This window comes from Papio anubis, chromosome 10 (genome assembly GCF_008728515.1).
Source record: "Papio anubis isolate 15944 chromosome 10, Panubis1.0, whole genome shotgun sequence".
In the NCBI taxonomy this organism is placed as follows: domain Eukaryota; kingdom Metazoa; phylum Chordata; class Mammalia; order Primates; family Cercopithecidae; genus Papio; species Papio anubis.
Genome location: NC_044985.1, coordinates 86,044,934 through 86,063,504, shown reverse-complemented (window position 1 = coordinate 86,063,504; position 18,571 = coordinate 86,044,934). Strand labels below are relative to the sequence as shown.

Here is an 18,571-nt window from a genome sequence, read left to right as displayed (position 1 = left end):
AGAGCAAGTGAGGTTTTTGCAGATTTGTACTATTGTACAAAATGTACACTTAATATTTTAAAGCTCTACCATAATCTAGATTGATTTTGGATGGTTCTACTTACTAATAATCTAGATTAATTCCCAAATTGGCATTTTAAGTGTTTCCCTAGGTAGTTTTTTACTTGGTTACTAGGAAGAGAAGTATAGGTGTAAATGCTTAATTTCATCATCCTTTTATTTTGCTTCTCAGAAGCGTCTAGGAAGCATTTTGAAATTTATTGTAGACCGATGAAAGAGCAACATAAAGAAATAATTATAAAATGTAGACTTTATTGCTCCAGTTTGAAGTCAGGTCATTTAAGAGAGACATAAAGAAATGAGGGACCTAGGATACAAATACATTCTTTTATTTCATGTTCATACTAGGACATTATTTGTCTTTTTCACTGTCATTCTTTTATGAGTGTTCAATGGACATTTCTAGAAACTAACATGACCTGTGATAAAACAAATTAAGTGTGGAAGCAGATGTGAAAATCCAGCTGTTTTTATTAAGCCAGACATTAAAGAGATTTGCAAAAAAGTGTAACAGTTCCACTCTTTCATTAATTTTGTTTTGAAAACTATTTTCAATAAAAATATGTATTTGTTAACATATAACAGATTTGTTGGTATTTTAAAATGAATTAATATTTAAGACATTTCCTAGTTTTCAATGTTTAATACTGGAAACATCAATAGATGTAACCAACCTAACAAAAGCTTTATGGGATTCTAAATAAATTTAAGTGTAAGATTCCTGAGAACAAAAAGTTTGAGAATTGTTGCTGTAGGCTGATTGACCAACATCATTATTAATAATTAGGACTCGCTGGGCGTGGTGGCTCATGCCTGTAATCCCAGCACTTTGGAAGGCCAAGATGGGGGGATCACGAGGTCAGGAGTTCGAGACCAGCCTGACTAACATGGTGAAACCCTGTCTCTACTAAAAATACATAAATTAGCCAGGTGTGGTGGTGCGCGCCTGTAATCCCAGCTACTCAGGAGGCTGAGGCAGGAGAACTGCTTGAACCCGGGAGGCGGAGGTTGCGGTGAGCGGAGATCACACAATTGTATTCCAGCCTGGGCAACTGAGTGAGACTCCGTTTAAAAAAAAAAAAAAAAAAAGACCCAGTACATTGGCCGGGTGCAGCAGCTCACACCTGTAATCCTTGCACTTTGGGAGGCCAAAGTGGGGGAGGATTGCTTGAGCCCAGGAGTTTGAGACCAACCTGGGCGACATAGAGAGACGTGGTCTCTACAAAAAATAAAGTTAGTCAGGCATGGTGGCCTGTACCTGTAGTCCCAGCTACTCAGGAGGTTGACATGGGAGGATCACCTGAGCCCGGGAGGTCGAGGTTGCAGTGAGCCAAGATCATGCCACTGCACTCCAGCCTGGGCGATAGAGACCCTGACTCAAAACAAACAAGATCCAGTACAAGTTCAGTGTTGAGTGCTAAAGACTTAAAGAGTTATGAAGCTGAACCTTTAATCTTAAGAGGTTTATAAGTGAGAGCAAGAATCTCCAAATCCTGCACTGTTTAATATCAGCATGAGACTAAACCACTGTCCTAAAAAGAGAACCTTAATTTGAATCAAGTTATTTTAGAGTGATGTATTTTCTGAGGCACCTCTCAGAAGGTTATTGTCTGGTGCCAAAATAGTGAAATTGAGTAATAAGGTTAAAATCGGTGGACATTAAATACACACAAGACTTCAATTGCTGGGTTCTCCATTGATTAATAAAAAATGATTGTTTTTGGAATTTGAATGAAACACTTCTTAATGGCTGAGTAGGGTGACTTACGCCTATAATCCCACCACTTTGGGAGCCTGAAGTGGGTGGGTCACTTGAGGCCAGGACTTTGAGACCAGCCTGGCCGACATGACTAAAGCCCGTCTTTACTAAAAATACAAAAATTAGCTGGGCCTGGGGGCTCATGAGTGTAATCCCAGCTACTTGGAAGTCTGAGGTGGGAGGATTGCTTGAGCCCAGGAGGCGGAGGTTGCAGTGAGCTGAGATCATGCCACTGCATTCCAGCCTGGGTGACAGAGCAAGACTGTGTCTCAAAAAAAAAAAAAAGAAAAGGAAAAAAACCCAAAAAACCTTTTTTTTTTTTTTTTTTTTTTTTTTTTTGAGATGGAGTCAAAAAATTAGCTACCACGCTCGGCTAATTTTTTTGTATTTTTTTTTTTAGAAAAAAAGCATTTTTTTTCTAAAAAGCATTATCTAAAGCATATCTAAAGGAAGCATTATCTAAAACTTTACTAGTAGTTTAAAAATTGAATATGAATGTTATGATTAGAGTGCTCATTAAGATTTAGTAGTTCAGATTTCAAAACTATTAAGCAGTTGTCAAATCATGACATCCTTTAGTCCCGAAGGCAGTTAGGGTATCTCTTTCATAATTTTTAACGTGTAGTATTACAGTTATTTATGTTCCCTTTTTTTTTTTTTTGGAGATGGAGTCTCGCTCTGTGGCCCAGGCTGGAGTACAGTGGCATGATCTTGGCTCACTGCAACCTCTGCCACCTGGTTGAAGTGATTCTCCTGCCTCAGCCTCTCAAGTAGCTGGGATTACAGAAGTGTGCCACCATGTCCGGCTAGTTTTTGTATTTTTAGTAGTGACGGGGTTTCCCATGTTGGACAGGCTGGTCTTGAACTCCTGACCTCAAGTGATCCGCCTGCCTTAGCCTCCCAGAGTGCTGGGATTACAGGCATGAACTACCGCGTTGCCAGTTATTTGCATTCCAGGTGTCTTTTCTCCATTACGTCAGGCTTTATTCATCCTTTTTTCCCTGTAATGCTTAGCACATTGAGTGGATAATTAGTAAAAAAATTTTTAAAGGAGAGTGGCCAGATTCATTCAACAGATGTTTATTGAATGTCACAATGTTCACAGCACGATTCTAGGCCCTAGAATTGGAAGGTCGCCTCAAAAACATGAAACAGCAGGTACCTTCCTCCTCCTTTTTCAGTCCTCTTGATGTTGTTTTGTTATTGAGGCAGGGTTGGTTGCCATGGAATCGTTTTCTCTTATGATATTTTTGCATACCTTCTTCACCTTTACTTTTGTTAGCAATAGACCTGGTAACTTTATCTCCGAAGTTGAATCATGTACCTCTTCCAGAACACTGGGATTGTTAAGGACAATTTTTTTTTTTTTTTGAAACGAAAGGTCTCACTTATTTATTACTGAAACTAGCCAATCAACGGGTTCATAACAGATTCAGAGAGAAAAAATATATTCCCAATAAAACATGTCCAACTCTTCAGATAGTGGTGACATTTTCAGCTCGATATGGTAACATGATTGTGACCTTCAGACAGCATAAGTATGTTGTATCATGCAATTCCTTATAGACCCAGTTTGGTTCTTCTCCAGTGTCTCCTTTTGGAGTTTTACCTGTTTTTATTACCAGTTTTCATCTGAATCCACTGGGGAATGGGACGATTTTGCTTTTGTTTCTTGACCAGAAATCACTTAACCTTGAAAGTCTTGTGAGAAGACATGCAAGAAGTGGAGTCAAGCACACACCACGATGGTGGATAAAGCAAGAGAGGCCGATAATCTTTTTTTTTGAGATGGAGTCTCGCTCTGTTGCCCAGTCTGGAGTGCGGTGGTGCCGTCTCGACTCACTGCAACCTCTGCCTCCCAGGTTCAGACGATTCTCCCGCCTCAGCCACTCCAAGTAGCTGGGATTACAGGCACCCGCAATCATGCCCAGCTAATTTTTGATCTTTGTAGAGACGAGATTTCACCATGTTGGCTAGGCTGGTCCTGAACTCTTGACCTCAGGTGATCTGCCTGCCTTGGCCTTGCAAAGTGCTGGGATTACAGGCATGAGCCACCGCGCCTGGCCCAGTTAATTTTTTATTAAGACATCTTTAGCATTCCATTTTGGAATTCCCTGAAGTTGTGATTTTTTAACAAAAGATACATAATGCTGATATTCTATTTAATTAAATTAATTACTTAATTTTTTTGAGATGCAGTTTCGCTCTTGTTGCCTAGGTTGGAGTGCAATGGCGCGATCTTGGCTCACCACAACCTCCGCCTCCTGGGTTCAAGCGATTCTCCTGCCACAGCCTCCCGAGTAGCTGGGATTACAGGCATGTGCTACCATGTCCGGCTAATTTTTTTTTTTTCTTGAGACGGAGTCTCGCTCTATCATCCAGGCTGGAGTGCAATGGCGCGATCTTGGCTCACTGCTACCTCTGCCTCCCGGTTTCAAGCATTTCTGCTGCCTCAGTCTTCTGAGTAGCTGGGATTACAGGCACGCACCACCACGCCTGGCTAAGTTTTTGTATTTTTAGTAGAGATGGGGTTTCACCGTGTTAGCCAGGATGGTCTCGATCTCCTCACCTCGTGATCCGCCTGCCTCTGCCTCCCAAAGTGCTGGGATTATAGGCGTGAGCCACTGCGCCTGGCTAATTTCATTTTTTTTTTTTTTAGTAAAGATGGGGCTTCTCCATGTTGGTCAGGCTGGTCTGGAACTCCCGACCTCAGGTGATCTGCCCTCCTTGGCCTCCCAAAGTGCTGGGGTTACAGGCGTGAGCCACTGCGCTTGCCCCGCCTGGCTGATACTCTGTTTCTTTAGGAGTCATGGGGAAAAGTTCACACAGATACTGTTACTGAGCACCTTTGTTTTACAGTTTAAAATTTGGATAATTCCTGCAACATGACTATGTTTACTTAAAGATACATTGTATTGGTTATATTTTTTGGCTATTTTTGCATTCAGTTGCCTTTTCTGAGCTAATGAGGATCTGAAGGAAAAGACCTGAAGGAAGGAAGGAAGGGTGGAGTTTTGTTTGCTAGGCTGGTTGTTCTTAATATCTAGGGCAGTTTTTTTTTAAAGGTTTTACCAAAGAGTAATATACCTACAAAAAAGTGCACAAGAGTGTATGGTTTGCTGAATTTTCACAAACTGAACACATCCATGCAACCAGCACTCAGATGAAGAACCGCTGTACTGACTTAACAAGTAGAATAGTTTTGTCTGTTTTTTATACAGCATGACATTTTATAAGTGAAATCATACAGTATGTACCTCTTTGTGTTGGTTCTTTTGCCCAGCACTGTTTAGAGGTTCGTTCATTATTATTGTATATAGCTGTATGTTTTCAAATCTCATTGTCGTATGGCATTCCATTGTGTGGAATGCAGTACACTCAATTTACTTATTCATTCTGCTTTTGATGCCCATTGAGGAATTTTCTAGTGCTTGTTTTTAATATGAGCCAAATTGATACCTTTTTTATAGCACCTTCTATTTCAGGATTACTTTTGGACTGAATAACAGAAAATCTGATTTATTGTAGGTTAAACAAGTTTTTTTTTTTTCTTTTTCTTGTAAAACAAGAAGTGTAGACAAAAGTAGTGTAGGGCTGATGTGGTAGCTCCACAGTGCCTTCATATTTTCTTCTCCATCCCTAACAGCAGTCTTTCACTCTGGTGCTTGTCTACTTGTGGGCACAAAAAAGCTACTTTGTGTTCCAGACAGGAGAAAAGGGAGAAGCAAAGGGAAAAAGTATGTCACTTTATATCTCTTTGGCCAAAACAGCTGTAAAAGAAACTGGGAAATACTTTTTTTTTCTGGGTAAATTTAGGTTTCTCTTTGTAAGGAAGAAAGGGAAAATAGATATCAGATGGATAATTAACAGTGTCTGTCATACTTCCAAGTCTGTTTGCTGGTACTTTTGGATGCAATCAAACTGGTTTGTTCTAGGCTTAGCATAGGTCTAGACTCAAAGCGTAAGGTTTACACAACCAGTAAAATTTTTAGTTATAGTTTTTAGTTCCTGAGAAGCTATTTGTGCATGACTAGTGTTTAACTGCCATTCAGGGTTGAATGTAAATATTCAGAGGCCCAATGTGTTGACAGCTTTGACCTAAACCTTGAAGTTACGCAGTTAAATCGGGTCGGTTCTGTTCTAAATCTCTAGTACCATCTTATTAAGTTTGAACATATGCAGCATGAAGATGAAAATATACATGTATTTTTGTGTTTTTAGAATTGTGGGCCGGGTACAGTGGCTCATGCCTGTAATCCCAGCACTTTGGGGCTGAGGCGGGCGGATTGCCTGAGCGCAGGAGTTGAGACCAGCCTGGGCAACATGGTGAAACCCTGTCTCTACCAAAATATACAAAATTTAACTGGGTATGGTGGCGTGTGCCTGTAGTCCCAGCTACTCTGGAGGTGGAGTTTGCAGTGAGTCGAGATCGTGCCACTGCACTCCAGCCTGGGTGACAGAGCAAGACTCTGTCTCTAAATAAATAAATAAATAAATAAAATGGAATTGTGGTAGATTATTTAAGTATGAGGGAAGTGACTTTACTGTAATTCTGAGTATTTCCCTTTTAATAATGGGTGCATTAGAATTATCCTGTTTAACCCTTTTTGAACTTTCTTCATTAAGAAATAAAATACACTGATATATGTAGAATTTGTTTGAAGCTTGGAGTGATTTTTTTTTTTTTTTTTTTGAGACAGAGTCTTGCTCTGTTGCCCAGGCTGGAGTGCAGTGGTGCGATCTTGGCTCACTGCAAGCTCTGCCTCCTGGGTTCACGCCATTCTCCTGCTCCCAAGTGTCTGGTGCCAGCTCATTTTTTGTATTTTTAGTAGAGATGGGGTTTCACCATCTTGGCCAGGATGGTCTTGATCTCCTGACCTCATGATCCGCCCGCCTCGGCCTCCCAAAGTGCTGGAATTACAGGCATAAGCCACCGCGCCCGGCTGGAGTGAATTTTTTAATTTTTTTTTTATTATTTATGTTTAAATGTACTGTATATATAATGAATCCTTGTGGCCTCCTCTTGGCCTATAATCTACAGCATCCCATTATACTCCCCCATACTATTTTGAAGCCAATTCTAAATATTGTATCATTTCACCTGTAAATATTTCAGTATGTATCTTTAAAAGAGAAGGGCTTTTTCTTTTTTTAAAATTTTTATTATTATTTTTTTGAGACAGAGTCTCTGCCGCCCAGGATAGAGTGCAGTGGCGCGATCTTGACTCACTGCAAGCTCTGCCTCCTGGGTTTGGGCCATTCTTCTGCCTCAACCTCCCAAGTAGCTGGGACTACAGGTGCCCGCCACCACTCCCGGCTAATTTTTTGTATTTTTAATAGAGACGGAGTTTCACTGTGTTAACCAGGATGGTCTCGATCTCCTGACCTCGTGATCCACCCGCCTTGGCTTCCCACAGTGCTGGGATTATAGGCGTGAGCTACCACGCCCGGCTTTTTTTTTTTTTTTTTTTTTTTTGAGACGGAGTTTCCGCTCTTGTTCCCCAGGCTGAAGTGCAATGGCACAATCTCGGCTCACCGCAACCTCTGCCTCCTGGGTTCAAGCGATTCTCCCGCCTCAGCCTCCCTAGTATCTGGGATTACAGGCATGCGCCACCATGCCTGGCTAATTTTGTATTTTTAGTAGAGACGGGGTTTCTCCATGTTTGGCAGGCTGGTCTTGAACTCCTGACCTCAGTGATCTGCCTGCCCCGGCCTCCCAAAGTGCTGGGATTACAGGCGTGAGCCACTGTGCCCAGCCAGGGCTTTTTCTTTTAACATGACCAATATACTCTTGTCACACCTTAAAAAATGAACATATTTGTTAATATCATCAAGTAAGAGTAAATGCATTTTTTATTTGTTTTTGGGTTTTCCTAGAATCCCTCCTCTTTCAATGAGAATGAGCAATCCAGCCGGGAGCGGTGGCTCATGCCTGTAATCCCAGCACTTTTCGGAGGCTGAGGTGGGCAGATCACCTGAGGTCAGGAATTCGAGACCAGCCTGGCTAACATGGCAAAACCCCATCTCTACTAAAAATACAAAAATTAGCCAGGTGTGGTGGCCTGTGCCTGTAATCCAGCTACCCAGGAGGCTGAGGCAGGAGAATCGCTGGAACCCGGGAGGCAGAGGTTGCAGTGAGTTGAGATCACGCCACTGTACTCCAGCCTGGGTGGCAGAGCAAGACTCCATGTCAAAAAAAAAAAAAAAAAGCAACCCTTGTGCAGCTGGGTCCGTGACACATTGGCAGTAGTTAAGTGTGATGCTCTGTCCCTGTGACTGAATTGTCACTGTACTGACTACCAGAGTGCTTTTTTTGTCATGATCTCGGCTCACTGCAACCTCCACCTCCTGGGTTCAATCGATTCTTGTGCCCCAGCCTCCCAAATAGCTGGGATTACAGGTGTGCACCACCACCACTTATTTTTAGTAGAGATGGGGTTTCGTCATGTGCGGCCAGGCTGCTCTTGAACTGCTGGCCTCAAGTGATCCATCTGCCTTGGCCTCCCAAAGTGCTGGGATTACAGAAGTGAGCCACTGCGCCCGGCCTCTAGAGTGCTTTTAAGCAAAGGTCTTATTCTTTTGACTTTGAAATAGCATAATAAAACCCTCCTCATGAATATTGTACATTTGAAAATGAGGACTATTGTGTTTTCCATATCTTTTGCAGTCTAAGAGGCTTTCAGTTCTCTCTTTGATCCTGTATATTCACTTAATCTTTCCATCACCCATTTCTTCTGCTTTGGGGCTGAGTATCCTTTCTAACCAAATCACCCAGCTCTCTTTGGTGTTCTCTTTTCTTTGATGACCTAGTGTCCCAGACTCAGAGCTGAATGCTTTCACTGTTTTGTAACCAGCGTGTCATACTGTTCTGTATTGGCTGCTTTTTGCAAGGAAGAGAAGGAGAGACAGCATACAAAAGACACTGAGCTCGTTGGAGACAAACTTAGGCGTTTTTTGTACAGGATCTTCTCATTTTCAAGGCTGGTTTGTGAAAAAGAGAGAAAGTGAAAAACTTGATGACTGCCTTAAGCAAGCATGAGGCCATTAAACAAGTGGTACAAGTGATTGTTATTATAGTGGTTAAGAGTTGGGAAGACATCACCAAATGGAGTGTCTAGGGAAAGTGGCAGCTTATTTTTGGAAATTTAAAATCCAAAAATTTTAAATCCAGTTGTTCACATATTCTTATGAAATGTAGGTGAATTATCTCTTATTCTCAACTGTGAATGCAAAAAACTGAAAAGATCTGTTTGAACTGACTGTTGCATACAGAAGTATGACGCATGAGTAAGATTCTGTGATACACAGAAAATAGTGCTGTCAATCTTATTTATTCAACAAACGTTTAAAAATTGCTTAGTATTTGTTTGGCACTACAGAGGTTAGAGAGGTGAAAAAACTTGGACCCTCCGCTTGTAAACTTGTAGGGAAGACAAGACATACAAACCTGTCACAGAAAACTGTTTAATAAGAATATTGAGTATCTTCAAAGTACCAGGCTCTGTGCTTGACTGGAAATACAAAGAAGAGTAAGGCATGCCAATAAGAAACTGAAATCTGATAGAAGAGACAGATATGCAAACAAATGATTATGATAGATAAGTAAGCAGTATGGGAACATTTAAGAAGATAATCAGGGAAGTGATGTCTCGGTGGTCATGAGAGGTGAATAGAGTGGGAAAAGGCCTTCTAAGAAGAGGGGGTCAGCATGTATAGAGATAATTGAGATAAGGTAGAGGGTGCCATGTTCCAGGCATTGTAGATAGTTGTGGCTGGAGGATAGGATATTTGCTAATAGAGGGAGGAGAATAAGGTTTCACTGCTAGGCAGGGACCAGCACATGAAGGATCAGTGTATGTCAGCTAAGGAGTTTGAATTTTTTTTTTTTTCTTGAGATGGAGTCTCCTTCTGTTGCCCAGGTGGGAATGCAGTGGGTGATCTTGGCTCACTGCAACCTCTGCTTCCCGGGTTCAAGCGATTCCATGCCTCAGCCTCCTGAGTAGCTGGGATTACAGGCATGTGCCACCACACCTGGCTAATAATTTTTGTATTTTTAGTAGAGACAGGGTTTCGCCATATTGGTCAGGCTGGTGATCCACCCACCTTGGCCTCCAAAAATGCTGGGATTACAGACGTGAGCCACTGTGCCAGGCCTAGGAGTTTGAATTTAGCCCTGAAGATTTTGAGCAGACCAGATTGCATTTTAGAGAGATGGCTCTGGTGACAGTTTGGAGAGATAATTGAAGGGAGGAAGACTGAGAACGTCAGTTATGCTATTTTTAAAATTAATTATTATTTTTTTTAGTGACAAGGTCTTGCTCTTTTACTCAGGCTGGAGTGCAGTGGTATGATCTTGGCTCACTGCAGCCTTGACCTCCTGGGTCCAATGATCCTCCCACCTCAGCCTCCCAAGAGCTGGGACTACAGGCGTGTACCACCACGTCTGGCTAATTTTTGTATATCCTGTAGAGACAGGGTTTCACCATGTTGCCCAGGCTGGTCTCAAACTCCTGGCCTCAAGTGATCCACCTTGGCCTCCCAAAGTGCTGAGATTATGGGCGTGAGCCACTGCACCAGGCCTGTTATGTTGTTGCAGTGATGTTAATAAGCATCACTGAGTGCCTGAACTAAAGCAGTGGAAGGGAGAGAAAGGGATGGGCTTGAGAGCTAGTAAGAAATAGAATTGTCAGGCCGGGTGCTATGGGTTATGCCTGTAATTCCAGCACTTTGGGAGGCTGAGGCTGAGATGGGAGGATTGCTTGAACCCAGGAGTTTTAAGACCAGCCTGGGCAACGTAGTGAGACCCTGTCTCTAAAACAAAAACAAAAACAATAAAACCCAGAATTGTCAGAATGAAGAGTGATGTTAAATACGAAGTTTAATGTTTAAAAGCAGAAGAGGAGCCAAAGATGACCCCGGAATTTCTGTTGTTGGCAGCTGGTTGTATGGTAACCATTTATTGTAATTGGGAATCCAGGAAGAGTTATAATTTGTGTTGATTTTGGTTTTCAGAAAGTGAAGTTAAAACTGACCCAGGAGTTAGAGATAATGATTTGGTTTGGGACACTTTCATACTGAAGTACCCAAGGAGTATATTCAGGCACTTGGATAAATGAGTGTGAAACTCATAAAGGTTAGAGGGAATGATTGAGTTATTAGTATCTGAGAACTAGTTGGAATCACGGGTCACCAGGGAGACAGAGAAAAGTAGAGGATTGAAGACACAGAATTCAGATGAAACCCAGCATTGAAGGAAATTACAGAAATGAAGAGAGAACCTAATCTTGGCAGCCAAAGGTGGAGAGTTTTCAAGGTAAAACTCATCAGTGTTTGTTGTTTGAGTTACAGATGAAATTTGAAAGTGTCCATTGGATTTAGCAATAGAGTCCACCTGCTAACCGTTGGTGAGGAGAGTGTAAAGTGGAATGGTGAGGGCGTAAACCATATTACAGTAGGTTGACAGTGAAAGTGGGGATAGCAAAAGCTGAATACTCTGTAAGAAGTTTGATTTTGAAAAAAGGTGAGAACTGGCTGGGTGTGGTGGGTCACGCCTGTAATCCCAGCACTTTGGGAGGCCAGGCGGGTGGATCACGAAGTCAGGAGATCAAGACTAATACAGTGAAACCCCATCTCTACTAAAAATACAAAAAATTAGCCAGGTGTGGTGGCACACACCTGTAATTCTAGCTACTTAGGAGGCTGAGGCAGGAGAATTGCTTGAATCTGGGAGGTGGAGGTTGCAGTGAGCCGAGATTGTGCCACTGCACTCCAGCCTGGGCAACAGAGCAAGACTCCATCTCAAAACAACAACAATAACAACAAAAGGTGAGAAAAACAACTAGAGAAGTAAGATCAAGGGAGAGTATTTTTAAGTTGAGAATAAATGCCATAGAATATATGAATAAATTGCAAATAGGAGCATTAAAGGAAGATATTAATATCATTTGGAAGGTTGGGGGAGTGCTGTGGTTCATAGACCAGTTTTAAAAAATACTGGACTTAGCCTGGCATGGTGGCTCATGCCTGTAATCCCAGCACTTTGGTAGGCCAAGGCGGTCAGATCACTTGAGGCCAGAAGTTCAAGAGCAACCTGGGCCAATGTGATGAAACCCTGTCTCTACTAAAAATAGACACACACAAAATTGCTGGGCGTGGTGGTGCATACCTGTAATCCCAGCTATTCAGGTGGTTGAGGGATGAGAAAGTCGCTTGAACCTGGGAATCAGAGGTTGCAGTGAGCCGAGATCACAGCCTTGCACTCCAGCCTGGGTGATAGAGTGAGACTCTGTCTCAGAAAAGAGAAAAAAAGAAGCAGGCCACGCATAGTGGCTCAAGCCTGTAATCCCAGCACTTTGGGAGGCCGAGGTGGATGGATCACCTGAGGTCAGGTGATCGAGACCAGCCTGGCCAACATGGGGAAATCCTGTCTCTACTGAAAGTACAAAAATTAGCCGGGCATGGTGGCCTACTCCTGTAATCCCAGCTACTTGGGAGGCTGAGGCAGGAGAACCGCTTGAACCCAGGAGGCAGAGGTTGCAGTGAGCCAAGATTGCGCCATTGCATTCCAGCCTGGGCAGCAAGAGCGAAAATCTGTCTACAAAAAAAAAAAAAAGAAAGAAAAAAAATACCGGATTTAAGTTCATGTGTGAGGTAGATATCCTTGAGGTGATTTCAAGAGAGGCTGAGAGAGGATATATATGTATATTCCAGGTAAATGAAACTAGGAACGCAAAGGGCTGAAGTTGAAGTAATGCTAATGGACATATTCAGGGAACAGCAAATAGTCCAATTGAACAGAATCTTTGGGTTTGTAAAGTGAGTGATGAGAGAAAAATGGGAATTGAGCTTGATTGTGGAAGCACAGAATGTCATACTATAGAGTTAGGTTATAGGCCCTAAAGTACTGGAAGGTATTTATGCTTTTTTATCTGAGTAGTTGTAGGATTGGAGAAGCTGGGCTTTAGGAGAATGCTGAAGCACTGAGGATGATGGAGGGGAGGAGGGGAAGAATTCTTTTGTGCTGAGTGGCCGCTATAGCTACCCTGTCTAGGAGACACAGGAGCAGAGCCACTCCTGTTGTGCTGATATATTGCTGCTAGGGGAGGGGGCTGTCCTTTGTGCTCACTTAAACAAAGCTTCTTAAGGCCTCATCTCCTTCCAGTTACGGAGGACTCAGGGCTTGGTTGCTGCTTATTGCCCTTCACTGCATGGAATAAGCTGTCTTTGCCTTCTAGATACTTAGAGGAAGAAGCAGCTGTGTACTATGAATATAATTCTTAGAAATGTGGAGAGACTATATTTGAGGACAGTCTTCTAGTTTTCAGGTGAAATACTGTCTCACTGAAGAAGGTTAATTTTGCCTGCTGCCATAATAGTCAGTAGTCAGCAAATGTTGAAAGCACTGCAGAATGAAAAACAGGCAGGGATTCATACTAATGAAATCAGTTCTGTTATCTAAGCATTTCCCTAGACTCCAGCCTGTGTTTTAAAGTTGAAAGCTGCTTCTAGTTTAATATGTTCTTTTAATTGTTGAATGTTAAAGAATTTTGTATTTTAAGTTACTGGCATGAGATACACAGGTAATGGTTATGGTTATTCTTATCAAATATGGATTAACTGCTTGACATTATTATGAATAATAAGGTATATATCTAAATAAGTGGGTAATTTGGTGGCCAAACTAAGGTGTAGCACATAGAGAAAAAAAACGACTTCTTTAGTACATTATTCATGAAATTTTCCAAGGTACCCCCTTTACTAAAAATGATTTGCTTATTCTTGAGATACTTCATGGTGAAGTTGTTTCTGAATAAATTCAGAAATTTATTCTGTTAACCTCATTTTCATTTCAGTACCTCTTTATTTGAAATTGTTTTGCAACTGTGTTTTTGTGATCCTTTTTTTAAAAGAGATGAGGTCTTGCTATGTTGTCCAGGTTGGCCTCCAACTCCTGGGCTCTCAAGCAGTCCTACTGCCACAGCCTCTCAAGTATCTTGTCTTCCTATTTTTATCTCCTCTTTTAAACTTAAGCATTATGCTTCGGATAGTCTAAAATAATTGATTACATAAAACTGATTTGTTTTGACTCCAGAGTACATTAGGCTAATACTTTCTTATTTGATTTTCCTTTCTTTTTTTTTTTTTTTTTTTTGAGATGGAGTCTCACTCTGTCGCCCAGGCTGGAGTGCAGTGGCCGGATCTCAGTTCACTGCAAGCTCCGCCTCCCGGGTTCATGCCATTCTCCTGCCTCAGCCTCCGGAGTAGCTGGGACTACAGGCGCCCGCCACCTCGCCTGGCTAGTTTTTTGTATTTTTTAGTAGAGACGGGGTTTCACCGGATTAGCCAGGATGGTCTCGATCTCCTGACCTTGTGATCCGCCCGTCTCGGCCTCCCAAAGTGCTGGGATTACAGGCTTGAGCCACCGCGCCCGGCTGATTTTCCTTTCTAAATAGCCTTGCTTTGCTGGGCACTGTGCCTCACACCTGTAATCCCAGCAGGTGTGGGAGGCTGAGCCGGGCAGATTACCTGAGGTCGGGAGTTTGAGACCAGCCTGACCAACACAGAGAAACTCCAGCTCTACTAAAAATACAAAATTAGCCAGGTGTGGTGGTGCATGCCTGTAATCCCAGCTACTCGGGAGGCTGAGGCAGGAGAATTGCTTGAACCCCGGAGGCGGAGGTTGCGGTGAGCTGAGATCACGCCATTGCACTCCAGCCTGGGCAACAAGAGCGAAACTCCGTCTCAAAAAATAATAATAAATAAATAAAAACAAATAAATAATAGCCTTGCTTATGCTAATATGATTAATTTACATTTCTTAGTACAGTTTTGTAGTTAAAGTAAACTCCTCATGATAGGCTGTGAGAAGATAATCTTGGATTCAGAATGTTTGTCTAAAAATTCATGGAGGATGGACTCCCTCTGTGCTGGTGAGAGTTGGCTGCAGGGCAGTTGTTTGCAAGTTGTTCCTCTGGCCAGCAGCATCGGTACCACCTGGTAATTTGTTAGAAACAGAGTCTTATCATAGATGTGCTGAATAAGAAACTGGGGCTTGGGCCCAACAGTTTGTTTAACATGTCCTTCAGGTGATTTTGATGCGTGGTAAAGTTTTAGACCATTACTATGCGGTATTATAATAAAAGAGACCCCTTTCTTGATTTCTAGTGAATGGTATTTGGGACAGTAATTGACTTAGGATCTTTTTTTCTTAATCGACTGGCATGGAAAGAAATGCTCTTTGTATTCTCAGGTGCAGATTTTGCACCCTGAATGAAAGTAATGGATACTTATAAGTGAGTAATTAAAATAGCATGTAGGAACTTTGATCTTGAAATTTAATTTTCTTTCAGGAGGCAAAACCTTCAACTGAGGACTTGGGGGATAAGAAGGAAGGTGAATATATTAAACTCAAAGTCATTGGACAGGTGAGTTTCATTGTTTTTCTCTTTTGACTCCCCTTCAATGTGAATACTTTTTCACAGGAAAAAAAATTATTTAAGGCAAATTATTTAAAAATGACTATGTATGCATTTTAATTTACTGTGTATGCGTCTGTTAGAGGTAGAAGAAGCCGATACTGTTTTTTAAATTACTCTGCCAGGCAGTTTTAGATCACCTTAATTTTTCCAAATAGGAACGTTTTCTTGGTTAGTGTGCTTCAGGGACAAATACAGTGAATACTATTAAGTGATAAGGCTAGGGCCAACCTTGAGTAAAAGGCTTGTCAGCCCTTTTGCCGACCCTTTCCCCTTTTCTGGCCCCCTATTTCCCTAGAGTCTAGTCTGTATCTTATTGACTCTGAAATGTTAATTAAGGTTAGCTAACAACTGTTGGAGGAATGAGTCTGCATAGTTACGTGGGTTTTCCAAAGGACAAAAGACAGAGAATTGGTGGAATGGTGGACTCGTCCAGGCTGGAGTGCAGTGGTACTTCCATTGAAGTGTGACAGTACCATTTCCCTATATTCTCCCAAACATGGGATACTACCAGTCGTTAAATTTTGTTCACATATGCTAGGTAAAACATTCTTGTTTATTTTTCATTTACCTAATTATTAATAAGATATAATTTTTTGGTCTGCTACATTTATATTCTTCTTTTAATTGTGTTCATACCCTTTTCCCATTTTTCTGTGATTATCTTATTTTGAAGACTTTTATTTTTTATTTTCAACATTTAAAAAATTTTTTTTTTTTTGAAATGGTGTTGTGCTCTTGTTGCCAGGCTGGAGTGCAGTGGCGCGATCTTGGCTCACTGCAACCTCCACTCCCGGGTTCAAGCGATTCTCCTGCCTTAGTCTCCCGAGTAGCTGGGACTACAGGCGCCTGCCACGAAGCCCGACTAATTTTTTTTGTATTTTTAGTAGAAACGGGGTTTCCCCATGATGGTCAGGCCAGTCTCGAACTCTTGACCTCAGGTGATGCACCTGCCTCGGCCTCCCAAAGTGCTGGGATTACAGCCGTGAGCCACCATGCCTGGCCTTATTTTGAAAACTTTTAAAAGCTATAATTCACATACTATAAAATTCACTATTTTAAAGTATATAATTCAGTGACTTTAGTATATTCACAAGTGTGTGCAGCCATCACCACTGCCAATTCCAGAACATTTGCATTACCCCAAAAAGATACCCTGTACCCATTAGCAGTCGTTCCCCATCCTATTTCCTCCAGCCAGTGACAACCACGATTCTACTTCCTGTCTCTATGGGTTTGCCTTTTCTGGACATTACATATAAATGGAATCATAAGATATATGGCTTTTTTTTTTTCTTTTTTTTTTTTTTTTGAGGCAAGAGTCTTGCTCTGTTACCCAGTCTGGAGTGCAGTGGCCTGATCTCAACTCACTGTGACCTCCACCTCCTGGGTTCAAGCAGTCCTCCTGCCACAGCCTCCTAATACTGGGATTTCAGGTGTACACCACCATGCCCAGCTCATTTCTGTATTTTTAGTAGAGACGGAGTTTCACCATGTTGGCCAGGCTGGTCTCAAACTCCTGACCTCAGATGATCTGCCTACCTCGGCCTCCCAAAGTGTTGGGATTACAGGCATGAGCCACTATGCCTAGCTTTGATATGTGGCTTTTTATTCTGGTTTGTTTCATCTTCTTTTCTTTCTTGCTTCCCTTGCTTCCCTGCTTCTCTCCCCCTCCCTCCCCTTTCCCCCCACCCCTACCCTATCCCCCCCAACCTCCTCTCCCTCTCCAGGGGTGTTGCTGTGTTGCTCAGGCTGGTCTTGAACTCCTGGGCTTAAGTCATCTCCCACTTTGGCCTAAAGTGCTGGGATTATAGGTGTGAGACACTATGCCTGGCCTGGCTTCTTTCTTTTAGCATGTTTTCAAGGTTCATTCATGGTGTAGCATGTATCAGTACTGTATTCCTTTTAATGGCTGAATTCTGTTCCATTGTATGGGGAGAATATATTTCATTTTCCATTTATCAGTTGATGAATATTTAGTTTGTCTCCATATTTTGGCTACTATTAATATGTTGCTGTGAACATTTATGTGTGTTTTTGCGTGGACGTATGTTTTTAGCTCCCTTGGATATATACCTAGGAGTGGAATTTCTGGGTCTAGTATGCAACTGTATGTTTTACTTTTTGAGGAACTGCTGAATTGTTTTAGCAGTGGCCCTACCATCTTAGGTTTCTAGCAGCAACATATGAGGGTTTCAGTTTTTCCATATTCTGGTCAACACTTGTAATTATCCATCTGTTTGATTATAATCCTAGTGGGTGTGAAGTAGTATCTCACTGTGGTTTCAACTTGCACTTTCCTGATGGCTAATAATGCCAAGCATTTTTCTATGTACTTATTGGCCGTTAGTACATCTTCTTTGGAAAAATGAAGATCTTTAGATCTTTTGCCCATTTTTAAATTAGGTTAGTTGTCTTTTTATTGTTGAGTTGTAATACGTCTTTTATTCTGGGTATTATACTTTTATCATATATATGATTTGCATAGATTTTCTCCTATCTTTGAGTTGTCTTTTCACTTTCTTGATTTTATTCTTTGCAGTATAAAGTTTTTCATTTTGGTGAATTAAGTTCATCTGTATTTTCTTTTGTTGCTTGTAATTTATCTAAGAAACCATTGCCTAATCCAGGGTCACAAAGGTTTACGCTTGTGTTTTAAGAGTTTTAAGGCTGGGTGCAATGGCTCACTCCTATAATCTCAGCACTTTGGGAGGCTGAGGTGGGCAGATTGCTTGAGCTCAGGAGCTGGAGACCAGCCTGGGCAACATGGCGAAACCCCATCTCTACAAAAAATATAAAAAATTAGTCGGGCATGGTGGCACATGCCTGTAGTCCCAGCTACTCAGGAGGCTGAGCGGGAAGAATCACTTGTGCCTGGGAGGTCAAGGCTGCAGTGAGCTGTGATCACATGACTGCACTCCAGTCAGGGTGACAGAGTGAGACCCTGTCTCAAAAAAAAAAAAAAAAAAAGTTTTATGGTTTTATTTATAGTTTTAGCTCTTACATTTAAATCTTTAATCATTTTGAGTAATTTTTGTATGGGTGTTTGTCCCAGACCATTAGTTGAAAAGACTGTCCTTTTCTCACTGAATTGTTCTGGTATCCTTGTCAAAAAATTGACTATAGATATAAGGGTTTATTTCTTGGCTCTCAATTTTATGACATTGATCTATATGTCCATATGCCGTGGAATATCTTTTTAAGAATTATTAATTTGTGGGATTTTAAAAAACATTGTCTTCATTTTCCTTGTCTGTTACATGTTATGAACATTTCC

The 18,571-nt window shown here is 41.6% G+C and overlaps 1 protein-coding gene across 1 annotated transcript in view; it reads left to right on the top strand.

Moving 5' to 3' along the window:
- The window catches only part of SUMO1 (small ubiquitin like modifier 1), a 30,249-nt gene that overhangs the window by 1,637 nt on the left and 10,041 nt on the right, over positions 1-18,571 (top strand). The window contains exon 2 of the mRNA XM_009182801.4: positions 15,169-15,243. Coding sequence (XP_009181065.1) covers positions 15,169-15,243 — 75 coding nt within the window. The remainder of the gene's footprint in view (positions 1-15,168; positions 15,244-18,571) is intronic.